Source organism: Onychostruthus taczanowskii, unplaced genomic scaffold (genome assembly GCF_017590055.1).
Source record: "Onychostruthus taczanowskii isolate IOZ18803 unplaced genomic scaffold, ASM1759005v1 scaffold118, whole genome shotgun sequence".
In the NCBI taxonomy this organism is placed as follows: domain Eukaryota; kingdom Metazoa; phylum Chordata; class Aves; order Passeriformes; family Passeridae; genus Onychostruthus; species Onychostruthus taczanowskii.
In genome coordinates this window covers 1646638-1673536 of record NW_024498329.1, presented here as the reverse complement: position 1 = coordinate 1673536, position 26899 = coordinate 1646638, and the positions used below count along the sequence as shown (strand labels likewise).

General features: G+C 39.4%; 1 protein-coding gene across 1 annotated transcript; it reads right to left on the bottom strand.

Annotated features, from left to right (window-relative positions):
• Positions 1-4369: 4369 nt before the first annotated feature.
• On the bottom strand, positions 4370-25304 carry CA12 (carbonic anhydrase 12). Its single transcript, XM_041427658.1, has 10 exons — positions 25214-25304; positions 21535-21555; positions 15547-15726; positions 14619-14761; positions 13025-13120; positions 11288-11351; positions 10684-10841; positions 9479-9605; positions 5123-5207; positions 4370-4454 (listed from the first exon to the last, which is right to left on the bottom strand). Exons 1-10 carry the CDS (start codon positions 25302-25304, stop codon positions 4370-4372), a joined length of 1050 nt encoding a protein of 349 aa, XP_041283592.1.
• Positions 25305-26899: the final 1595 nt, after the last annotated feature.

Sequence of the window (26899 nt, the reverse complement as noted above, 5' to 3'; positions counted from 1 at the left end):
GAATCCCTGCTTTTTTAAAACCTCTGACTTCTTTAAAATGATGCCTTTTCATTTCACCTCTCCAGCTCTTTGACACCAGCCATCTCTTCTTTTGTGAAGAGCTTTGGATGTCACTTACATTCCTAGTACTTGGTTGAGCTATCTTTAATTTTTAAATATCAATATTTTTTTACTTTTTAACTTGGCTTTTGTCAGGCAGCAGTTTGAAATGCACAGTTCAAACCTTCTCATGGGTAACACACACCTGGGCATCTTAATAGTTCAGTTATAGCTTTCTCCAATAATAAGACAAATGATCAATACGTTTATGTGTTTGATTAAGGGTAACATTTAAAAATGAGGACTAGGTCTTAAACTCAGATAAGAATTAGTGTATTCATCTTGCTACAGAATTAATGAAAATAACATTTTACTTTAACACATTAAGCTTTGCAATAGCAAAGCTACTACTGTTTTCTTTCCACCATTTTAGCTGAAGTCCAGAAGGCCTTTTGTCCCCTAAAACTTCTCTATGTAATATGTTTTTTCAAAATTTGCTTTGGTTGGGCATTAACTTTTCGGTGAATATGTTAAAAGTAATTCTTTGGGGTTTGTTTTCATACATTAGAAATTATATGTGAGGAACTTTTTGTGACTCAGTATTTCCTTGGCATATTTTGAAACACATTTAGTCATCCAAGATGTGTTGTATCCTTATCCTCTTCATAGTGAAGAAGGTGTGAAAATAAATTATTTATCATAATCCGATTGCACACTTTTATCAGAGTAGTCTTTTGATTGGTCAGCCAGTTCTGACAAAGTACTAGCAATTTTGTGGCAGCAGCTCTCTGGCCACAGAGAGAAAGCACAACTTTCCCAGGCCTTCCTGGGGAATGCTGTGAGAAGATCAGAGAAGAGAATGATAAATAATTCTTATCTTCACTTGCTGCACCTGTTGTTGCGAACATGTGGAATGTCTTATGGAGATTTTTTTACCAAAGGGTGGTTTCTTAATTAGCCAATGGTGATGGTGTTTGGATTGGAGGACCAATTAGGTACAGGTGTATCGTAACTGTCTATAAAAGCAATGGGTTTCTTAATAACAATATAATATAATAAAGAGATTGATCAGCCTTCTGAGAATCATGGAGTCAATGCTAATTATTACCCGGCTGGAGGCCTGCGGCAACACCAAGTTGACTTCAGACTTTGTTAGCTTATATAAACTATGACAGGATGTCCTGGACTAAACTGTCCTTTCTGAACTGAAGAATAAAACCTGGTAGCTGCAGTTTTGATAACCTCTTCCTGAGAAGAAGAATTCTTGCCTGAACGAGGAAGTGGAACAGTCAGTAAAGCATCTCTGTGAGGATATTGGTATTTGCTGACAGGAAGTGAATATTCTGAGATTACACGGTCATGCTGTGAGGGTGTTGTCACACACAGGAAATGGAAGGAGACCTTTACACCCCTTGTGGCATCTTATTCTTCCACTTCACTGTCTCAAGTTATTTAGGCTTCATTTCTCTATTAGAATCTCAGAAATGGGTCATTCCATTTAAGAAAGAAGGAAATTGATATTTTTGAACTTGGTTTAATTTATTATGGTACCATGTTAGCTACATCTGTCTTTCTGATCACGCCTGGTTTTTTAGCAGGACATATTATGCGTGTAAGAGTGATGAAAGAAATCTGCTGGAAACTATTTTTAAAAAATACAATCCTTCAATAGGTTTATTAAATGACAGTGGCTGCAGAGACCAAAAACATATGGGTTTAGATTCTTTTAGTTTAGGGACCACTGGCAGTGCAAACATAGTACAAATATTAAAGAAAAACAATATTTCCCATATGATTGCATTTTCAAAGGCAGCATGGATTTTGCATGAGGCCTCTGTTATAGATGAGTAATGAGATGATTGGCTCACAATTAAGGGATGAATATTGTGTGCATTGTAAGTGAAGCTTTATTGATGTATAGTTATGTTATTTTGGTTTGTTGCTTAGGTGTCCTCTGTTCTGCCCATAGTCCCCTTTCCTCCCCCTCTGTATTGTTGCTGCCAGACAGCCTGGGTTGTCGGACATGTGGAGGGAAGACGTGCACATGGGCCCTTTGCATGGGGCAGCTGAGAATGGGAAAAGCTTGTTGATGGAGGGGTGCAGCATGACAACACTTGACTGCCAATCAAGTTGCAAGAAAGCAGTCTCCACCGATGGACGGAGAAGAAGAGTTAACTGACAGACTTTGGCAGGGGCCAGGGTTGCCTGATGCAACCTGCCAGGGCATAAAAAGCGGAGCAGCCATTTTGTGGAGGAGCACGTAGTGGGTGGTCATGCGCTGTCAGTGTGCTGTATTTTTCCTTATTCAGTCTTTCGTTGTAGTTTGTCAAGATTTGATAAACCTTTGAAATTTGACAGTGAGAGGTTGTTTCTCACGCCTCTATGCAATTAGAGAGTGTTATAAGCAGGAGTAGCAGGAATATGATTTATGTGAATTCCTCTTCAGTTTGTTCTTTTGCTTAGGAAACAATTCTGGAGGAGATATTTTCTGCCCAATGTGTAATATGTTTAATATGTTTGCTGGTACTCTGAGATTTTCCTTACAGTAAGCATGTAGTGTTTGGCTGAGGGTTTTTATGCTTCTTTTTACAGGTATCAAGGATGCTACATGCAAAAGAAAGTGATTGATAGATGTTTCTAATCAGCTGAGGTAAAGGTCAAAATACACAATAAAATGTTACTGTTCTAGAAGAACAAGAAAAGCATAGCCAAAGACATAGCAGAAAATTTATTATGTAATTTTGTCTTTAAACACCTTTATTCAAAGAGTAAGTTATGTTCCCTGTAGCACACAAATGCTGCTTTTTAAGTAATTTCAAACATTTCAGCAAGATTATCTTTATGTGCTTGTTTATGTGGGATAAAAATGCTGGCATATGCAGTGTACTCTGTTGTAAGATTGTGCTCCTAAATTTCATGTACAGTTAGTATTAATAAGTTATTTCTCCTTGCACAGAAAAACCTGCTTATGACATCACACGGTTTACTTGGGGATGGAAGAGGAAGAATCTAAAACACTCTATGCTGAAACAGTCCGAATCTGCCATCTTGAAAGGAGAAAACATGTATGATAATAGTTTATTTCTTTAAAGTCACAGATGTGGTGGTGCTGCAATGGAATACAAAAGGTATCTAAGTATGAAGTTCAGATTGAAATTTACCTGGTAGTGTTTAGCAGCATTCACACCTAAAGTTATTTTAGGTATAATCCTGTGTCTGTTACTTCCTGAGTGCATACTGAAGCACAGGCATTTCAGGTCTGCACTGTAGATGCCAGATTGAAGAGTAATTCTGTATGCATCAGGGTAGGCTGGATACCCCCTATTCTTCCTGAAGTCAATGACTTTCCACATTGTCTGCAGTGGAATCAGGTTTATGCTTCTCACTTCCAAAAATGCATAATCAAAATCTGAGTATCTAGCTTATGAGGTTTGAAAAGATAATTTAGATTTCTTTCTAAGAATTAGATTACTAAGATAACTAAATTGTGAAACAAGTATACTGTGTAATTGCAGCTGTAATATATACTGTAATCTATCAGGATTTTGTGGTTAAATGAAAAGTCTGCTTAAAAGCAGCAACAACTACATTATCTTCACATCATTCATACACTATAAATAAGAGCAGAATAATAAGACAATCTTCTTCTCTAATTCCTGTGACAGTGAGGGACTGACTGCCTTAACAGATTTGTGGGGCTGTGTAATAGCTAGAAAGTGAGCTGTCCCCCTAGCAGTGTTTTTCTCAGCACTGAGGTCCTGGGCTTGAACCCCATTAATAATCCTTGTGGTTTTCATTGTGTTTACACTTGTCTTTTCCTCTAATATTACAATTCCATTGGTAAATACACTGGCATCATATCCTCTACTTTTCCAAACTGTATTTGCTGAACAACCCAGTTCAAATACTGGTGTCAAATACAGTTTGCCCTTTATCTTGTTTATATTCATGCTGCTAAAATCAATGTCCTGTTTTAGCAGGGAAGAGATCTTGTAGTTTGATGAGTGTCTTCAGATTTGAATACCTATGAGAGAACCTGTGCTAAACAAACCATAAAACTGGAGTTTAGGATTAACTGTAAAATCAAATAAAACACCCAGACTCAGTAAGCAGCAGACATGAAAAGAATGTGGTGAGGAATTCAGCTCAGGCGAATTCACTGATCATATCTCTCTGGAAAACAAGAGAACAAGGGCTACAGAAAACTTGGCTGGTGTGTGTTTTTAGAACTCTCTTGAGGGTTATCATTAGCCAAGAACAAGTGATGTGTTTCACTAATTCAAAATTCAGTGCTGTGAATGAAAAGGGGCTTTTGTGACAGAGCAGGGCATCAAATTTTGGAAATGTCTTCTTTCTCCTTGCACATGCCTGGTTTGTAGATGACTCCTCTGTTGTCTCCACCTCCCTTTTTGCAGCTAAAATAAAACAAATTTATTAAATAACTGTAATGCCAACGAAGGAAAAGCACAATTAGTTACTAAAAGTTGTCCATTATGCATGTATGAGATTATTTTTCTCTGTACTAGTGCAAATGTCACGTAGCTTATTGTTTCAAATATTTCAGGAGACCACATTTTGTATGCAAGGTCAATGCTGAATGCAAAGAGAATCAGGCTGTAGGAAAATCTGTAATCTTAGATTTTTTTTTCCCAGATTTGGCTTTGTCAGCAAACAGTGGCTTAATGATCTTTTGGCAGAACAAATTTCTTCATCTAAAATGTTGTGACCTTTGGGAGAGGTTTTCCTAAAATCCCATTCTCCTTGTTTCACATACTGATCCAGGGAAGGATCCAAGAAGCAATTAGGAGCAGCAGTGGTAGCAAAAAGAACAAGAGAACAAATGGCATTTGAGAAACAGAAAAACTGGGTAAGTCTTTTATTGACCCAGCCTCATATCACACAAGGAAATAATGTCTACAGTAATAAAAACAAATCATAGTTTGTAGGAAGAGATCATGTCTTCTAAAAGATCAAACTTTATCACTATAAAAAAGGCGCAAAGTTTTGGACACGCAGCACTTCTATGTGTCAGAGGAAAAATATGCTTTGAATTTTTTTGTGATATGATAGCCAGACATCTTACCTTTTCTTCTTCAGTAGCCAGAACGCTACTGCAAGAATGATGAGAACTCCCAGAATGCAGGCTATCACAACAGATACCACAAAACCTAAGAAATAGAGGGCAAACATGCACAAGTGTTAATACCATTGCCTTGAGTGGAGAAGGTGAGTCTCTGGTCTGTCACAATGTTTGCATTCTGCATCTGCAACCTTTCTACAGCCTTGTCACACCACTTTGTGACTATGAATGGGCAACTTTGCACCAATGTCCTCTGGAATGTCTCAATCCCACAGCTGGCTCCACAGTTCACAGTGCCGTGACATGAGACACATGTTGAAGTCACAATGCCAATGTGGAGGACCTGGTACAGCAGGTCATAGCAGGAGTATGAATTTTATGCTATAGTAAATTAGAGCTCATAAACAAACCCAAAGAATTAAACCCAGGCAATCAAGGACATTAAACTCAATGCCTTTTGTTCTCTCACAGAGAACACTACTGACTGTGGACAGCTGAAGAATTATATTCTTTGCTGTTGAGAACATTGCTTAAAGGCATCAAAGAAGGTAAAAACAGGATATTGGTATGAAAAACTGAGTGATCTCTTGTTTGCATAAAGATTTAAGGATTATCATAATGCTGTATTTCTTAGTTAGCTTCATGTACACTTTTGGCAACTAAGGTATTTTTTATTTATTTTAGCTTCCACAAAGATCCTGGAGGTGAGCTTCCTTTTCTTAACTGCATTTTCTTAATTTATTTACACATTTTTTAAAATATTTTTTCAAATTATTAGTTCTCACACTAAGAAACATCAGAGCACTTTCAGAGTGAAACTGACAGGTTTCATGCACTCCGTCTAAATATTTTCTCCTATTAAATCAGCTGTTGATGAAACACAAATGTAAAATGTGGAGTTCAATTGCATTTGACCCATTAATTTGAAGTCCAGCTGAATGGAAGAAGCTTGCAATCCATGGAACTGAAGAGGAGCTGTTTAACAAAAGGTGAGTTTTATCATAGTAAGGGTGTCAAATGGACACAAAAATACAACACCAAAGAGATAACTGTAGAAAAAGAGCTTTTAGTTTGAAGGGAAAGGGTAGGGAGCATTTCTGTGTGATGAGAGGATCTTCTTATATAATTTAGTTAGATAGTATTTCAGCCTGGTACCCTAATCAAAACTAGACACGAGTTCCTGTTTAACTCAGGTGGTTTAAACATCGTAATTTCCAGCTGCATTTCTATGAAGGGGATTTTATTGGAATAAATTGCTGATAGACAAAATAGATTACAAACACACATGAGTTTTGCTGTGTAATCCTTAAAGATTAGAGGCTTTTTGAAATGTGGTTCTTATAAATAGTTAGCATGAATTTAGATGCTCATTACTGGCACCAAAAATGTGGATGACTGAACACCTCAGTCATTTTCAATTTTGCTACAAAACACAGGCCAGTGGCCCCATCTTGTATCTGTGCTCAGGGGAAGCTGGCAGTTCACGTTTGTCAATGATAAGGCAGAAAAGCTGCTCTGAAAACCTGCTTGGTAGGGGCTTAGGTGTGCACAACAGGATTTCTTATGCAAATTACAGTGGTTGCCTGGCTCAGTCCTTGACTCTCTGCATAGCCTCTCCTTCCCTTTTTAATAGGTGTGCTCTGTTCCTATTTGAGGTGCAGCTGACTGCATCAGGCTGGGCACTTGCAGCAGCCAGGTGTACTTCACTGAGCTTTGACAGCAGCCGTTTTTCCTTATTTTGCTGGTTTTTTTTCCTGTCTTTCCTTGTTTTTCCCTTTAGGTGAGGGGCTGCACCTGTGAGGGAGCTTTTGGGGCTGCAGTAAGTGGAATGTGAGATTACAGGGGCAATGAATACTCTTTTTGAAATGGGTTGAACATTTTTTCTATGGTTCACTGATAGAGTCAATGAGCTTTTGTAACTTAATGTACTTAGACTGAATGGGGTTTCTATTAAAGTAGCACTGAGCAATGTCTTTCATAGCCACAGAGACCAATTCTGGGGCATGAATAGCCGGATGGGCAATAACCCCTACAGTTTAACTCTGCTAAGTCATGCCAGCTTTAAAGATACATTGAAAATGCTTTTATGTCTGGTGTCATCTCTGCATGGGAACTGATATTGTGGCTTAGCAGAGGGAGAACCAAATGTTATTATTTGGTTTGGCTCTGGTTCACAGCAACAATTTTGAGAGTCACGTCTAGGTCAGATTTACCCCCATAAATGGAAATAATAATGCTTACACTATTTCTGTGAAATGTTTGGAGATTCCTAGATGAAAAGCATAGTGTCAGGTAACTCTCTACCTTCTACTATTAAGTACTGAATATGATTTATAGAGGGAATATAGTCAGATGCTGAGAGGTCAGTTTAAAAAGCAGATGGAAAACTGCATTTCTCATTTCTCACCAACCATTCAGACTCAGCAGATCAATGGCTTATAGGTGTTGTTAGGAATTGATGACATACCCTTGCCAAGCCCACTAGGTAGTGAGTTGTGATAAATAGATGATGAGGGTAGAAAATGTAAAAGTTGGATTGCTGAGGATTCCATGGTGAACCTCTTGTAATCACAAGGGTGGTGCTCACCCTGGAACTTCTGGTACTTCAGGAAGCATTTCTGCAGTGGCATTGCTATTGCAGATTGTTTGTGCAGGGATTTAAGACCTGCAGAGGAAGCCTTACTCTCAGAAATATGGAGGCTGCATTGCAAATTCTGCTGGTCGAAATCATTGCACATAATCTGGCTTAAGCAGTGATTTGAAGAAGATGATTAAAATAACCATTCTGAACCCAAGCAGCTCTCTAGTCAGCAGCCAGTGTTTGAGACTGGAGGTTGGAGAAGAAAGTTTTAACCTCTTTGCGGTCATTTAAGAATGCCATGCGGGGCGTTTTTCTGGTTGGCCAATCCATAAAAGCAGAATAAAGGCTGACGTAATCTCTCTTTCACTATTCAGTCATCTTTTCATTTACTCAAAATAATGTTTGTGCAACTAGTATCACTTTGTATATTAATCACAGAGATGTTAGGAACTGTTGATAATTTGGTAAACTTGTAATCTTCTTAGGTATTATGTTTATAATGCAGCAACAAGAGAACTTCTAGTGTAATTCTCGTTTTAAGAGATCAGACAACTTTTGGTGACAAATTCAAATCATCTCTGATTTCAGAGAAATGTTTTGCCCAGGATTTGTTTTGGCTGATGTCTAATTTTCACTCTTCTTCTTTATAGCTTTCTATTAGAAGAGATACTTTATGAAAGGGTCTGTCTGCAGAGGGGAATGGCAAGAACAGCTACTGCAGTGTGCATGCAGGGAGCTGTTTCTTTTGTGTCCAAAACAGACAACTCGTGTTTTCTGTTTTTTCATCTAAACAGTGAAGAAAATGGGAGGCAAAGTTGAAATTATGTGCTAACACATTTTATTAATTTGAAAGTTTACTTCTTGGCTAATCTTTTTTGTGAAGTCTGCTTTTTCTTTTATAAATCTTTTAATTTCAAATAGTGCAGTGGCTTGCCTAAAATCATCTGCCTTGAGTGTACATGCCAGCTTCACAGATCCTTAAGAGTATATGTTTGCAGGACAACAAAGAAGTTGGAACAATACATTTTGCACAATATACTGAAAGGCCTTTCTGTGGGGTACAGCTTAGCTTCTCATCACAGATGCAGACTTTTGTGCAAAGCCCCCCACCAAACTAACGTGTTGTCGTTGCGTAACACTGCAGAATTAAGCTTTTGAATAAGTTCTTCCCCATAAAATGGTGTTTTGTTTTGTTTTTTTTTTTAAATTTGTAACACTGAATCATACAATCCAGTGTTATGAATTATATTTATTCGCCAAGTTTGAATTCCTCAAGGACCTCTTCTGATTCTGTGTAATTTCCCCAAAACAGTGTCCCTGAAGTTGGGACTTCCAACTTCAAATGTGTGGTCTGCATAAGATCAAGCCTGATCTTGCTGAGAACCAGCAAATGTCACTGGTGAGATAAGGCCATCTTAAGCACTTCCACTGGCTGAAACAGCTCAGCTGTGGAGCTGTTTAGTATTTAGAGTGACAGCAAATACTTCTGCAAAGCATGGCAAGGCCAATCATGTCTTCCCTTTTTTATCTCCTTGCCTTTGATCAGAAGGGTTGCAGGGCTTTCCTGATACCCACTGTGGAAAAAAATTCTTGCCTACCCTGGGAATACCTCATTCTTGTACAGTTGCCCATTCACCAATGCAATATGAGAAGAAAAGGCAACAAAGTAACTGCAGGGAGATAGCTGTGTTTTGTGGTACAGTCGAACAGGACTGCCATTCCAGTACTTCACATTTACAGAGATCATTGTGCACCGTTTCTTTGTACATACAACTCACCTTCATGGAAGGAGATAAAAACCAGTCTTTCATGGAAGTCCTGAACATTTCTGAAGTTATCAACCATTTCCAGGGGTTCTGGGTCATCACTCTCTGTGCAGTACATGGCTGTTTCCAGTGCCAGTAACTACAAAGGGAAGCACCTGTTCAGCTCACAGAATACAGAGAAAGCAGTGCCAGTATGTGATCACTGCTGAGTGTTTGGAAAAAAACAAAAAGGTGTAGTCAAAGGGAAGGGGATACATTAATACATTAAGTTTCATGTGGCCTGTGAACCCAAATACAGAATAATGTTTAAACAGTGTGACATCTCCAAGTCTATACCTGTATTTTGTTTACATCCTAACAAAACTACTGCTTACTATCAGATTGTCTGCCAGGAAAACTCGATGGGAGGAAACACGGTAGACTTTTCCAGCATGCTCCCTCCCCCTGGCACAGTCTAACTCCTAAGTAGTATTAAAGGCTACTTTTTGAAAAAAGCTCTTCATTTTGGTAGAGACATGGTCTGACAGAATCTGAGAATGTATTGTCAAAACAAGGAGCTTGCAGTAATTTGATCTGAGATTTTGTTAATAATATTTTCCCCTGTCTCTATAATTAGGTGAATCAGAAGATAGTGATTGTGAGTTTATAGTCTAGGTAAGTGGCCACCTAAGAGCAAAAGAAATTAATTATAAGCAATATATAAATTATTAAAGATAAGCACAAAAAAAATATAAGCTGGGAGAAAAGTTAGGGAAGTCAAGATGGATAAATAACACAACACAAGCTTTTTAGAAACTTTCCAACCCACCCAAGTCCATCAGGATCAAAGTAGCACCAAAATACTTGGTGAATAATGTTCAGACATGGAGCCCAAACAATAATCTGCAGGTAACTCATGGAAAGACTTAGAGCAGGGACTAAGTACATAATGAAAATCAAAATTCATCTCACTTGACTGGGATTTTTTCAAGCTGATACTGTACCAATTGCTGTGCAGCTGTCTGTCCTTTGTTCTGGCCAACTGAGAATGTGCTAACAACAAACAGAATGGGATATTGACTTATGTCAGTTCTGTACTGTTCTTTCCACTTAAAGGATTTTAGCAAAGGTCACTGTACAGTTTTACAGGAACACAAGAGAAATCCAGGAAATGAGAATATGTATTTACTGTTGTTCAGCAGACACTAGTCAGGGAAATGTGCTCTGCTGGAACTCGCCTGCTCTTGAGAAATTTTAACAGGGTGTCGGAAAACTGTCCAGAGAACGCTTGGGTAGCAGGGAGGAGTTGTCAGGGATCCTTTGTAGCGATAATACTCATCCAGTCTGTCAGGAAGCAGTTCTTGAATATTGAAACCAGGGACCAGGACCTTCTGATCTAAAAAAGGGGGTTTGTGTTAAATATTGCATCATGACCACACAGGTGAAGTGAATTTGTTTTTCAGTAAAGTAGGATATTTTCAATGTCATATCACTAGGAAAAGAAAAATACCTTTTAGCAGAGGCGATCCCAGTTTAATAAGGACCACAGCTTTTTAAGTTTCCTATCTACAAATCTTGTCTGAGACACCAAATCAGAGTCCTCTAAGATAAACTGTGGCAATATTAATTAAAAACCACCATATGGACCAAATAAGGCCCAGTCAGAATCACAGGGGGCATGCTACCCATACGCTCTTCCCAGGGATGCACTGCATTTGGAAGCCTTTCACAGTCTGTTACAGATTTGCATGGGATCTCTGGACTGTTTCTTCAGCCAGTTCAAACCCACTCAGGGTGACACCTGATACTCTCAGCCATTCTCAATCTGACTTAGCCACTCACCCTTGTATTTCACATTCCGGAAGTGCCTGAAGATCTTTTCATAGGATGGGCTGAAGGGTCCAATCTGCAATGATCATATTATCAACAGCTGCAAATCACTAGTCTGAATATGAGTCTGTGTTTCTGGCCTGTCCTAAGGCAAGGGCTTCCACTGTCCAGATATTAATGTCCTAGAATGGCATAAGTATTTTATAACTCAAAACATTCCCTCTGTCCTCAAGCCATGATAATATTCCTGCTCCAGGGCTATAATAGCTTCTGTATTGTATTGCTGCCTTTACAACTGCAGTGCAGACCTTTTGTGTGTACTGACCCTTTAGCCCTTGCCTGCTCAGTGCTGTGCAAATGATGAGAAGCCCTTTCCTCTGAGAGTGTTGCAGGCAGAAGTTCTCAGATGCTGAGAAGCTCAGGCTTCTCAGATCATCTCCTGGTTTCCAATCAAAGCCACATTTTTCCACCCACAAACATTTTTATTCTGCTGTTTCTCACAGTCCAGGGAGGTAAAGAATGAGACTCTTGGGTACCACAGGGCCACAGGCCTACAACTCTACTGACAAGACTCATCTATCACACAAGACTGTTTTTCAACTGCTACCGGTAGCTTTTCAGTCTAATAATCAATGCCTTTTTTATTAATTCTTCAGAGCTGGTGCTGAGCAACTCCTCTGACAACCAGACATAGTAAACTGGTGTCCTTACATTAACTGTAATACCCACCAGCTGTCTGAAAGGATTTCCAAGACCTAATCTCTGTTGTTCACTAACTTGATTTTCAAATACAATTGCTTAGAAATAACCAGAATCCTAGTGTAACAACACTCTGACACTTTTCACAACTACAACTTCCAAATGAACTAAAAGTTAACACAATTACTGTCAGAATCTTAGAAGTGCTAGGAAGTAAGCTTGGGTAATATCAATGCGAGCCTTTTTTGCTAACTGGAACATTTTAATTTTTGATGGAAATGTGGAAGCTTGTGCGTTTGCTTTGTTATACTGCAGAAAATCCACACATTTAAAAATTATCTTTACAGTCATCTTACTGAGAATTATATACGTACAAGCTATTGATTTTTTTTTTCTTTTTGTTTAAGACCATTATTATCTTCATATGTGGGACTTAAGAGAGAAAAATTGGAAAGCTGTCCTGACATCTTAAAATGTCACTGAACGTACTCATTTTCTGTAATCTTCTCAAAGAATCTGGGAAGTTAGCAGGGAGAAGACTGTGGTTAAATCCTAATTACATACAGTGGTCAAAGGCAGGCTTGTGCCTGCCTGTGCCTCTCTGCTGTGTTCAAACTGCTTCATGCTGCAGTAGGCAGCTTTGAGTGAATGAGCTTGAAATTCACTGTTGCCTCATGTCTGATAAACACTAGCAGTCATTAGTTTGTAAATGAATACAAAAATGGATTTAACATAGCTGAAGTTAATTTACTAAAAAACATGAGGAAATACTCAGAATTCCTCATTTTGTGGCATTTGCTCCTGGTTTGATATGTGCTGCTAGAATCTGACTCTTTTTATTTTTTTTTTTTTTTTGTGAAAGAGGAAAGAAAAATCCTTTATTCAGCCACTGCATATAATAATAATAATAATAATAATAATAATAATAATAATAATAATAATAACAACAACAATAATAAAGTAGGTAGTTTGGTACATTAAAGGTCTCTCATAACTGAATGATTGAAACCATATTCTAAACAAACAGAAAATAAAGATCCTGCATCCTACCTCAAGGAGAACAGCCAAAACAGCCAGTCCATCTGCTTTGTCCATTGCTGTTGTTATATCTGGGTATTTCTGAGAGTTGTAATGCACAATATGCAGCTACAAAGGAGGAGATACTTTGTTACAATAGCAGCTGGGTCACACTCCCATTTATGTTTCACAGTTAGAAAGGACCATGCAGCCACCTCAAGATAAGACAATGCAGGAGGGTTCTTCAGTGATTTCTGGATGCAGTGGTAAGATCTTTTTAGAGAAAGGCAGAAGGTCCTGGGACTCGCAGCCCTGCTGTAGCTGAGTTACACACAGCCCACACCCCGCACCATGATAAGGGGAGAAAGAGGATTCATGACTTCAGCTTCGAGGCATCTTGACTGGGGTGCTAGTAAATTTTTCTGAAAAAATAGTACCTTAGCATTCCAATATTTGGAATGCAAACCCCAGTGTTAAATATAACTAGAGAAGAAGTGGATGCCTAAAGTGCTGTTATGCAAACAAATGATTCTGGCTAATTTCTTTTTCTTAATAATTTTGAGGTAAATATCTGATTGGTGCTGTTTATCAAAATCTATTCCCAAACCCAAATAATTTAGAAATTAGAAAAGAGAAACAGTTTGTCACTTGTAAGTGCGGGCTGCGGCCACAGGGAGTATGTTCTCCGGCCAGCTCACTGCCTGAGACCGATGGGCAGTCACAGGAGAGGCTGCCCCTGGATCTCTGCGGAGACCTTCCCGGGTGGTGCTGCGTACAGGGGCCCGCAGCTCCCTGCAGCACATGGCTGTGGCGTGGGTGACACAGCAGCAATCCAATACGAGGGACCGAGGCTAAGGAACAGAGAGGAATCACTTAGAGTTCCAAGAAAGGTTTATTTCCCCAGAGGAGTCAGGGACAAGTGACAATAACTGAGGGCAAAAAACTGCTTTTAGGGAGGGGAGGGAATAAGGGGAGGAGACAACCTTTTACCAATAGGAAGGCATTAGGGAGGAGTGCAGGGTGAGGGCTGTCCAATAGAGGCCAACAAGGGGAAGGAGCAAACCTTGCAATCCAATCTTGCTTCAGGGAACGGATGAGGGACAGGGAACGTTCCAGAATAAAAAGGGTGTGCTATCTTTGATAGATGGTGGATTAACATACACTTGGGAAAATCTTGGGGTGGACAACTCACGACTGAACCATCAGGGACGCCAAATAGGGTACATGGAATGAACCATTAACTTATAACAAGGAATATTTAAAACCTACTACAGAAGAACAGCCTGTGAAATAACAGACTACCACAGTCACTGTATAGAAGAAGGTGAGAAAAGGTAAACAGAGCAGCACTGTTGTACAGCTAAAAGTTACCTCAGGTGACCTGGTGCCAGTTCTGAGTTTAGAATCTAAACTCCAGCTCCCTGACTTAGTACATCCGAATCCTTTTGTTGTTCTTGTTGTTGTGCACAACCCTTTTTTTTTTTTTTAATATCCCCAGATCATAAATACTTGGCTTAGAACCTCACAACCTTTTACCGTCATTTACCCAAGACAGAGATTCCACTTTGAAACAATAGAACCTACCCAATCTTCTTTGCTTCCCCCGATCTGAGCTGGCCTGCATTACCTCTGCTGCAAAATGCTTCCCACTGATGGTATGCTCGGAGCCTTCGGACTTGTTTTGGTTTCCCCAGTGCAGGTGAAGCTGAGATGCAGTGTATTCAAATGGGAGGTTTCTGAGGGACATAGCAGGTGACAGATACATTTTCACTGTAAGCAGATCAAAACCAGATGGGAACAAATGATACCACAGCTCTCAGGAACAGGACAAATAAAAATGCCAAGTCTAAGTATATTATATATGGAGCATGAAAAAAGCAGATTCTTGACTCAAATCCATCTCAGTCCATGGTAGGAAATAAACACTTCTGTTCTCTTTAAGTCTTTCTTGGTAGATCAGGATTTAGAACATTTAGAACATACCCGTTTCTATTTTCCTAAATACATTAATTTAATGTGACAGTTGTTGCTAGTGGAAATCTCTGAAGAATGTGAATTTGTCTCAGACATTGAAGAGACAATTATTGATATGTCAAAGCAAAATTTAGGCTCATGTATCTTCTTTCAATCCCCTTATAATGGTTGAAAATGGTTTAATAAATTACTGTTTCTCATGGTACTCCATATCTCCTGTTATATTGAACTCTGCTGCCTCATAATCTTCTTTTAGGGACACAGGATAAAACCAAATTAATTCCTTGCTGCTCCCAAAATCCAGAAAATTGATGTTGAGCAGCAAGATAACCCTAGGCCTTAAGATCAAGCATCTCCTCTCTTGACCTGCTGGAAGGAGACTTTTGTATGCATGACCCTCCCTTCTCCTCACTAAGGTTCTTGGGTGGGGAAGGCTTTCTCATCTGATTAGCAGCTTAATTTAATCTAATAATCAAAGGAGTCCACCCATGAAGTAAAAAAAAAAAAAAAAAAAAAAAAAAAAAAGTGAGTTCCTGCAGCTCTTTCTTTTACCATTCCTTGCTGTCTGTGAGCTCCCTTACCTGAATGTCCATTATTGATCAATGTAAACTGGTCAGTGGAGGGCACATTGTAGCCTATGAATTCTAAAGGCAAGAGATTAGAATCATACTGGAGAATAGCTTTGTGGAAATCAATTGGTGATTGGAATACTCCTCCACAAAATGGGTATTTCTTTGGCCAGGCCTTCTCTCCATCAGGACCTGTGTGAATTAACAGAGACACATTTGTCAAACCTTCACTGTGCAGTTAACACAGAAATTCTCCTGTGTCAGCCTTCACAAAAAATTTGGAAAAGAAGCCTTTTTAAAAAAGGACCTCATTAAAATGGAGGTAATGAAGGATGTGATCTTTTTTTCTGAGGGTGTTGTGACCTAGAGACAGGTCTGATTATATCAGACCCTCAGACTTTTCCTTACTACACAAACTGTATGGCACTATCTAACGGGATTTCATAACCTACAGTGAAAAGCTGACTTGCAAAAATCAAAGGTGTTATGGTAATTTGACCTGCAATAACTTGCTGAAACTCTGGTGAAACTTTTCTTCATCACAGCCTTTTGCCCAAGGTAAGATCTACAAAGAATAGATAATATCAAGAGAATTTTAATGGTGTCTTTGCTTTAATTGCGTGTTAACAGCTAGCAGCTGTTTACAGACAGTAAGATGAGATGATTTGGATTTAAATACCAGAAGAGGTACTTGCAACTTTTGTTTCTCCTTGTCTCTGAACATTCATGATTCTTTCCAAGGCAGGAAGGTCCTTGGGGATCACCCATCACCCAGTCTGATCTGTGTAACACAGGACACTGGGTCTCCCTGGATAAATTTCTACTTCCATGAGGTCTTTTTTTTCAGAAGGGAATAAACATCTACTCTTCCTTTAAGCATTGCAGATAAAAGATACTTCATTAGTGCCCAATGGATAATTACTCTCCTTGTCAGCTTGCTTTTCACTGTGAGCCTGCTGTTCCCATACTTTTTTTTCCTCATTGAAGTACTTATAATATAGAGGATATAATTTCTCACTTCTCTTAAACTATTGACTCCCTTGAGTCTTTGATTAGAAGGCTTCTTTTCCAAAACTATAATATTCCCAGTGGCTTCTTTGAGGATCAGGTCATCAGTGGCAAAGCCAGTTAGGTATTTTCTGAAGGAAAAATTTAGCAGGTTCACCTTATTTACATGAAAGACAATTGCCAAGTAAATGGATAGTGGTGGTGAATCTTTCTTAAACATAGTACATACGACAGAATCAACAAGATCAGTTCTGGTGCTTAAAGACAGACTTACTGTCTTGGTAAAGCTGTTTAAGAGTATTCAAGACATAGGGTTAGCAGGTAACATTGTTTGCCGTTTGGATACTCAGACTCAATCAGTGCTTTTCAGTATAAATAGGTTTTGCTGTTGCTGTAACTTAAATTTTTTACTCCAGTTCACTGACAATCACATCAATTTCTTTCTTCTTACATCCTTGTGATACTATCTTAAAATTGCTGAAATGATTTTAAAAAGCTAATAAGTGTTATGCTGACATTATAGAAGCCTCTCCTCTACCTATTTTTTGCAAATAACAAATACATCCAGAAGAGCATAAATTCCATACTGTGGAATACATACTGAAAAATATTTCCCAGGAAAATACTCATTAGGATATATCAAGAAATGACAGTTTCTTAGGTTCAAGCTTACTGTGCAAAACAATGAGACTGAAATTTAACACTTTTCAAGGAACTAAGATTACAGCAATGTCAGAAAATTGGTGAGAAGCCTTTGTTGTAAAAAGACTTCAATAATTTTAAAAGGTTTGATAAAGTAATGAGTTTGCAAGAAGATTTTAATATGTTACATATCACAGCTTTGGAGACTTGATAATTAAGTAGGTGATTGATGTATAAAACAGAAGTCTAGTCCCAGCCAGGGAGTCATGAAGTACCAATCATTTTTCAGTACTGTGTTTGGGTTACTTAAATGTCTAGGAGAGCTGGCAAGAGAATATGGGAACTTAACACCTATGTTGCCAGTTCAGAAGGAAAGCTTTTGTCTTTTCTATAAAATGATGCAGCTATCCCAGTTTTTATAGAAGTTCTGTCTTTTGTCACATGGTCTTTCTAATTTCAGTGCCTCAAAACTCCTGTCTCAAAGAGCTGAGCTCACTGCAGCTTAGTTTTGCATATGTAAAATTGAGATTTTACAAGGTAGATAAACCACACAGCTGGAAGGCATTTCTCAGTTAGGTCTGCTGAAAATGTATGATTGATTGTGAACCAGATTTTCCTTTTTCTGTGCCAGTACACTCAGAAAATTCAGTGGAAAATCACATTGTGTTTATAAAGGCTTTGTCTGATCACTACTGAATAAAGAACAGCTTGTGCATGTAAGATTGGCCTGTGCTACAAGTCCCAAAAGATATTAACAGAAGAAGTATTGCAAAATTATCTTCAAAGTTAATTTCCTTTTTGTGTGACACATTTGTGACCCAGGCATTTCAGAAGTGGTTGCTTCTATGAGGATCCCACCAGGACTGTGTCAGCAGAGCACTAACAGTGCCATGGGCCTGTTCTACCCCCTCAATACTCTAATTCAGCTGTTGGAGTGGGCATATTAAGGTAAGGAGCTGCTGGTGCCAGTGGAAGTCAGATCCTTCCTGCTACCACTGCTCCCAGTGCTGCCAAGGGCACTCCCTGCCCTAGGGGGTGCAAACTCAGGCTGCTCAAATCCAGCTTGTGGACTGCTTTGGAGCCTGACTGTGCCCTCACAGCTATTTAATAAAAGATGTCTGTAAATAAAGCAAGAATAATTTTCTGCATTGTCTGGCTGCCCACTACCCAGTGAGCTGAGCAAAACACCCTCAGCACCAAGACTGCCTGTGTCCATCGTAACATTTCCTTTGACAGTTTTGTGCTTTCCAGCCAGCCCCAACAACACTGGTGCTGCTGGGCAATGCAGGACAGATGTTCCTTCATGAACAGTGGTGTCTCCTCCCAGGATATGTACATTGGCCCATTTAAGATAAGGAGAAAACAGCTCTATGAGGCACCAGTGGTACCAATAGACTGTTGCTCTAATGACCAATTAATATTCATGTTGCTCCAGCTTCTCACAGTCTATGCAAGTTCTCTTGATCTGAAGTCATGTAGTAAAATACATTGTGTCAGTAACACGGCAGGGAATGCCTGTGGTATTTTTGCAGCCAAGCAGAGCACTTTTCCCTGTTTTCTGCCAGCTGGAAGCTGTAAAGCTACTGTTTGCCCAGGGCTGAGGTGGTGGTGAAGGCTGAGCCCAGGCTCCCTGCCATGGTGACACGACCATGTGGTTTCCATTTTGCTCAATGCTCAGTAAATACCATTCTGTGCACAGAGCCAATATGTGTGTATCTTCCACACGTGTGTCCAGAGGGAAGCTTGTGAGACAGAGGAATTGCCAAGGGCTGTAGCTGTCGCTGTTACTGCATTGAGAAATCTGGGGCATGTTCTAGCGTGTTCACTAAAGCTGGCATTTCTGAAGGGGAAGTGGAAGTGTCTTAGCACAGGTTCTCAGCACCCCACTGAATTGGAGTATTTGGTAGCAGCAGAATAAAAGAGTTTTCAAGTACAATTAGCCTGATGTCTATCACCAATAGTTCTTGTGCCTGCATTACGGCATGAAGTTGTCTCTTCACATGCTAAAGTACATTAATAATTCTGTTGGCACTATTACTGCTAAAGCGTGTTAATAATTCTGTTGGCACTATTACCTTAAATTTGTCTGCAAAGCTAGTTTTCTCCATTGTAGCTGCTTGTCCACTCTGAAGGGATGATTCTGGTTCTCTGAATTCATTCCAGTCCACTTACAGTACAGAAAAAGAGCCAGAATCCAAAGAACTGAAGCCTAACATCCACTTCTACTGGCTTTTTTCTGGGGTAGAAGACTTCAGCCTGCACTTCACAGCCAAACAGCAGGATTGCCAAAATCTGCGTGCATATGCTGTGTCCTGAGCTGTGGGGTGTTGGAACCACTCTTTCAGCTCTTTAACTGAAAATGCTTTCCTTACGATACACTTGATCTACTTTGTCCATCTTACAGAAGGTGGAGCTACATTTCAGAGAGCACAAAGCAAGCCTGTCACCAGAGGTGGAGAGCTCAGGCCTCACTGCTCTGTGGTGTTTCCTCCAGGCACTTTTTCTTGGTCTACATACAAGGGTAGTGAAAACAGGAAGAAATAGCATTGCTGTAGTTTGGCTAAGGAAGAAGCAAACAGGAGAGGTTTAGCCTTTATATTTGATGTATCTAATGCAGTAGTTTCTGTTATAGACAAGGTGAACTCTCATGTCTTTGGAAAGCCTGTGCTGAATAGATAAGGCCTGATCACATGCGGTGTCATCTTGCTTTGTCACTATGGCCTGAGATACTAACACTGCGTCAACGTTCAGTTTTACATATTATAAAATATGTAAAATACTCAACAAATAGAAATCTCTGACAATGAGCACTCAGATTTCTTCTCCACCCTTAATCTTGAACCTTGACCCTCATCTGGACATCAGTCTGCGCTGTGGTTATAATGGCTTGATTTCCTTTCCATTCCTATTGACTGAATTTCAGTGAGAGGCACTGCAGAGTGTTTCAGGAGCAAAGGTAAACAAACAGTGGAAGATTTAGAATGCATAAGGATCAGTAGAAGAGTATGGAGGGACTCTTTCCTGGCTTAGCACAGTGTCTCTAATAGCTGTTTTTCTCTGTAGGGATCAGTGCTCTACCTCTGCTTTTCTGTATATTCTGTACAAATTCAGTTGCTACATCAGTTTTTTGGAGTTACTTTTATATATTTGCTTTTATATGTTTTTCTAGATATGTTTCAAAATCTATAGCTGAAAGAAAAAGATAATGTTTTCTGAACCTTCTCTTTATCCTCCTTACTTTTAGAATGTCAAAATCAGACTGCAGTGTGGAAGAGCTTAACAGGAATTGATGAAGTTGAACACTGAGAATAACATACTTTGAAATCAACACTGGTACCCAAATTCCTAGGAAGGGAGAAGTAACTAATTTAAACAATAAAGGAGGGCAAAACTTCTGCTTTCGTAGCAGTAAAAAAAGTCTTGTTTTCTTTACTACCCAGCAGGGTTAGATTTATCTGATGGCTGCTGTCAAAATGGTCAACCCAGGCTTTCGTTAAAGCCGTGTCAAGCTTTTTCACTACTGGGAATGTGAGGTCTGTGCGTGGACACTGGCAGATAGACATGCAGCTGGCAGTTCTCCTGCTTACATGGAGCCAGTCAGGTAAAACGGAGCACAGCCAAAAGGAGGAGTTCCTAGCAGCAAGTTCAGTCTCAGAGGTTCTTTGTGTTGACTTGGAGCAGCACCAAAAGCTTAAGAACAAGCATTTTTTTCTGAGATTCTCCATGCTGCCTACTTCTGTGTGGGTATTTGGCATGTAAAATGTTACTCTGAATGAGGAAATACCTGGCTAGAGGATTTGATCTATTAAAAGAAAAACGCTAGATAATTCTTTCCTGAGCAGCCACCAGGTCCTTCTCAGTTAGTAGATGACTAAAAGGATTAGTTACAAATTAACACTGCTTTCCTAAATGTGATTTATTCCGCTTTGTCGTTGCTGGGATCTTTGGGGACCTGAGCCTCCAGTAACAGAATACAGGTGACTTACTGAACTCTGATTCTACTTGAAAAAGAAGACTTGTGTGGGTAGGGAGAGAGTTCTCTTTGCAGTATAGGCTGGAATGTGACAGCTGAGGAAACAGAGGGCTTCGGGGACCATCTGCAGTTGTAGGGCCAGCTTTAGTCTGCTGAAATTCTTGTCATTCCACAAGGAAATTTAGAATTCAGTAACTGATTCTCAGTCACCTAGATATGAAACCTGGTGGAAGAATAACAGATTTCAAGAAAATTGACCAGATTCAAACCTGGGTAAAGATTGTGACCCCAGTAAGTACTCACTAGAATACATTTGGCCAGCTGTCTTTAAAGCACGGAAGAAAGCCATAACTTTGTATGTTTGAATTAGTACTTACCAATATAAGACCATTTTGACGCTGTTTAAAGAAAAAGGAAATATTACTGTGAGTATTTGAAATTGATCTTACTCTGTAAAGAAACAAATTGCTACTTAAACCCATGTATTGAATGTTGCAATACTTTTGTCTATCATTCTAGTCACAGCTGTTGAGCAAAACATAGAAAAGCAGAGATACTTTCAAACTTTCTGATATTTTATGAACCTTTCTCACTCAAATTGTAACTATAATTATCCATGTGATCCTGCCCATAGGGGTGAATTTCTTGTGGTCAATTAAGTCTTGGAGCAAGACTGCTCTCAGTACTTTTTTATAAAATTGGAATATCCACAGACTGTAGGTACACCCCTAGGATTTTTCTCTAGTTAGAAAGCTAAGGAATATAAGTGAAGTGTAACTACAATGAGTCCCCCTATGCCTTTTTCAAACATCAGTGCTACACTGAGAAGTGATGGACAGAAATTAACAGATGGACTTTGTAAAAAGGGAGTATGACACACGAACCCATATAACTCAGAGAATCCCAAAGAGGGTGAGTGAGTGTTAAAATGAACAATACTCATCCACTGCTTAAGGAACTGAATTTGAGATGGTATCTCTTCGTGTTTTTGGAAATGTCTTGACTTACAAATTGCTCTTTTTAATTTTTTTTCCTGGTCCTGAAACCTACTTAAAATCACTCAGCTTGCTGCCTAGTTAGATGTACTCATCTTGACAGACCTGAACAGTTTGGGTTATCAGGCTAATGCTGATATTTACTCTCTGAAAATTTAATTTTATTCCTGCTTAGAAAACAGTCCTGAAATACAAATCTTGCAAATATTCAGTGTGCCTGTGAGGGTGTCTGTATGCATGCAGGCAAATATTTATCATTACATGCATTTGTCTGCTCAATACATGGTTCTTGGCAGCATTTATTGTGCTCTCAAGTGTGGTCACAGATGCAGCTCTTCCCTAAGAATGTTGTGTGAAATGTTTGGGATTAATTTGATGGGTTATGCAAACCAACTGCATGTAGCTATTTGTATTGATATGTGGTGGGAACAGGAAACTCTCTGCTTTCACTTTGTTAGGGCCAGTGTGCCTTGTTCTTTTACATTGGAATTTTCAGAACAAGGTCTGTGTAATCATCCTGACTCAAGTCCTCAGGTTCCTCTCATAGAAGAATTCATGTTTAAGATTTCAGGATGAGAAACCTCATTCTCTTCTTGCCTTTCTTGCCTTCTCTCTGCAGGGGATTATCTTCTCTCTTACTGGGGTTTTTGGGGGTTGCTTGTATCCTTTGGTCATTCTGTAGACAAAACTTACATAAAGATAGAAACGACTGGCAGTAGGTTTTAGAAATGTCCTTATTTGATCAGGATTTGAAGAAATACTACAGAAATACAATATCTACTGTGTTCCTGCTCTTATTGACCATTAAAATGTGTATGAGATGTCAAAGTGATGATTTTTATAATCTACGGCATCCTTAAAACAATCACTTTTAAGCATTTACAATATTTTGGTCAGTTATGCCACTTGACACAAAAGTAAATGAAAGCTTCAAGTCTTTTGCCAAGTGAAGTATTCCTAAACCTGTGAGCATTTTGATGGTCTGCAGTTTGCTACCCTTATGACTTTATGGTGAGCATAGCCATAGAGCTGCTGTAGGTAGGGCTGAGGCACATTTATAGTAATTTCATCTTGGATCAGGAGATGAATCAATGACCAGATGGCAGAAACTTCTTGATTTTGTCTGAATGAACACAGAGATCTGCCAACCTCAGACCCTGAGCAAGGTTTTTATTGCCAGCCAGGGGTCTGTGTACGACCCCTGAAAGGGGCGGGACTGCTGGGGAAGGAGTCTCAAGCTGTTTTATTTTCCAGCATCAGTCTCATTACATGGTTATGACAATGGGAAGATGCCAGCAGCTCACATCCCCGGCAGCAGACAAAGAACTTAATGTTACAACTTATTTTTTTAACCAATCACACAAAGCAAAAGCACATTGACAGTAGTTCTAACCAATCACTGTAAGCACACATACCTTTGGTTAAAACAATGCTTGCTTATTTTGATGCTTATTTACAATACCTGCTTGTAAGCCTTAAGGTACAATGCACAGAGCTCCATTATTAAGCTTAGAACTTCCTAATATCTCACTAGATATATTTTTCTGTAGCTTAGGGAGTTATTCTATCCAAGTGTTAATACACAAACCATTGTTCTATTTGTCCTTACTTTCTACTTCTTATATAACTTTTCTGCTGACAAATCTTATTTGCTCTAATCGCAGTTCTGCTGTCTCTGAGGCCTGCCTTTTGCAGCTTTCCCAAAACCCTCTGATTTTAAGGATTCCCACAGTTGCTTTTATTCTGCCTGGTAATGAAATGAGAGTCAGGCAGACTGTCACATGGTGTCAAATTGGAGGATTCACATCTAGAAGTGCATATTCAATGGCTTTATGTCTGTGAACACTCTCCTGGCTCTTTGATCGTGTTGGGATGAGTATTGATTAGTTACACAGTTACGTGCCCATGCATGGCAGAGGAGGTTCCTAGAGCCAGTGTACCTGAATTTGACTGATCAACAGCCAGGGAAAAAATACATTTCCAGTGTCACTTGAGAGCTAGGAAAGTGTGAATGGTTGTAGGTATGATAATCTACTTGGAAAGGTGTCTGAGATAGGCAGATACTGTAGCTCTTGCCATTTCTTGGGACCAGGTTCCAGTTAAGTCTGAGACAGGCACTCTCCAGAATTCCCTTCAGGATGTATCATAAAATGTGTCTTTTCAACAAATCCTTTCAATTCCAAACCTTCTGTATGGTCACAGAAACCGCATGTAAAGCATCAAGCTTTATTTATTCTGTTGTTCTGTGGTTTCTAGGAACCTCTCTCCTTCAAGTGGGAGATTCTGCTATAGACGATAGGTATTTTTTCGGAGGACATATGCACAAAATAAGAAGATGACCTTAAAAGTTTGAATTCCATACCTTTTGTTGCTTATGCAAAAAAACTGGTAAAATGCTTGTCCTGACAGAGCTCTCCGTGAACCAACAGCTCTGGATTATATTTGAACCTCCTGGATTTTTGTCCCTTTAATATATGTGCTGAATAACACAAAACTTCAGAACAATTCCCCTCATATCCTATAATAATACCAGGTAGATTATAATTAGTTTGAAAAAATGAAAATTTATTATAATCAGCTTGAATAGATTAACACTCACTCCTAAAAAGAGAGAGAGGAGTGCCAACCTCCTGAAACTAATCTTGTTTCCAATATATGAGAATGACCTCTGGTGTGTAGGGTGCTTTACAGAGATTGATTTTTTTCTCTCTGGTTTAAAAATAAACAGGCAGAGGGAAAGGTGTGATGCTTACACTAGCTCTGAAAGGGCCAGTCTCCGCTTCATTTTATGAGAAATAAAAATCACAAAGCAAAGCATACTGAGCATGCAAGAAGTCTGCAATGCCACTAAATCAGAGGACAAATTTCTCTTCCCTGTGTAAGTCAGAATACTTATTCTGAGAAATTGAAATAAGGATACTAACTGCAAACAATGGCAGACTGCGACAATATACAGCTTTGAGCATGATGGAATAGTAATAATGAAAGGATGCCATTTTTCTACATAAATGGCTGCCTTAAGGTACAAGAGACAATAAAATAGAAAGCTGAAAGACTTTACCATTCAACGCCGCTTGCATTGAGGTCTGTATCTTTAGGAAGAAAATAAGCACAGTAGCCACTGTGACTATACTGAAGCTCTTGGCTGACATCTCAAGGAAAGACTTATAATATTCCAGCAGGTCACGGCTTTCTTTGCACTCTGAAGAAATTCCCTTGTAGACATGTGGCAAATAGCAGAATGCACATATACAGAGCTTCTGCTAATGAGTTATTGCCCTCCTCTCCCCTTTTCTCTCTCCTTGCCTTTAGGACTGCTTTTTATAAAGCTCCTGAGACTCAACCCAAAACAAATGATGTAATCAGACCTGCCTGTATGTCAGAACACCCTCAGAAGACTGATCATATCCTTCATTACCTCAGTTTTAGTGAGGTCCTCACAGGGAAGATTCCAGCACTTAGGGAATTTAAACATGGAACTTGAGAAGTTATTTGGCAGAGACAAAAATGCTTTAAAAATCTGTGCTCCTATAGGCTGTACCACAGTAGAGTTTCTAGCCTGTTTCAGAGTCTCCCTCAGCTCCCATTTTTGGATCAGTCCGATCTAGTATAATGGCCCACTGTGAGGACTGGAGGGAAGGGAGGAGAAGTGAGGCTCTGTGTGGAACTGGTAATAACTCAAAGGGACCACGGACACTTCCCACAAAAACCGTCCAGCTTGTCAGGAACAGATTTTTTTTTTTTTTTTTTTTTAGCTGAATGCTCTTGGAACCAGGAGGACACATGAAGTAGGGAGGACTGAAAATTCATGAAGCAATAGTCCCAGAACCTGGTATTATTCAGGACATGTATGGAGAGGGATAAAGAGGAGCACAGGGTATAAGTTATAGTCCTTTTCTGTCAGTGATTGAGGAATAAGCTCTTAAAGTGAGGACAGTGGAGAAGCACAAGGTGGGATTGAAGAGAGCATTAGTTTTATTTGAGTACATTATTTATAATTGTTATTAACTGCTCTATATCAGTAACAGCTTTATCATGTATTAGTACTGATTGGTCAAACTTTATTTTCAACATCTTCATTTATCAGCTACTGTGTAATTGCTCAATGTTATTAGACGTGCTTATTTTTCCCTGCCATTTATGAAGTTGACAAGGGAAAGTTAACTGTAGCATGGCTCACTTCTGCCTAGGTCCCAGGCCGGGCCCTGCTGTAAAGCATGGTTCTGGTCTACTGCTGCTCTTCATCCACAGCCCAGTCCTCCCAGTCTGGGTAGAGGGAGTCTGCAAGGAGGAGCACCAACTAATTAATGTCCTGTAGCCTTTTAGAAAGCAGCTGTGGTTGAGAACACTTCCTCTTATACTTCTTGTTAGCATTTTGTAAACCTAGATTGTAATTCTGCCTGTTTTGGTTCAGACAGATGTAATCAAGAGTTAGAGAGTGTAAGCTATAGTGAAAATGTTTTTAACATTACTTCACTAGTGCCATGGCCTAAAGCAGAGGGACACTGTCTACCAAATGGGTACAAAAGGCATAATGAGTGTGTTCAGCATGAGGGCTGTCAGCACACAGCTGTTGCTGCATGCAGGACCTTCCTAACCTGGTGGAAATTTGGAAACACCATTTTGTAGGTTTCTGTAGAATAAGTGGTTTTGTAATCAGCGTTCACATAGCTGGCAGCCTGTCTGACAAGCTGCTAAGGCTGGTATCAAGAGCTGAAAATTACCTGCTCTACAAAAAGACCATGTT

Bases quoted from the DNA above. Each gene is read 5' to 3' on its own strand.
- CA12 (XM_041427658.1), bottom strand. From the start codon at position 25,304: ATGTCAGCCAAGAGCTTCAGTATAGTCACAGTGGCTACTGTGCTTATT. The intron at 21,556-25,213 runs GTAAAGTCTTTC...TTCTTTAAACAG, and splicing joins AATGCAAGCGGCGTTGAATG to CGTCAAAATGGTCTTATATT. The intron at 15,727-21,534 runs GTAAGTACTAAT...TAATTCACACAG, and splicing joins GTCAAAATGGTCTTATATTG to GTCCTGATGGAGAGAAGGCC.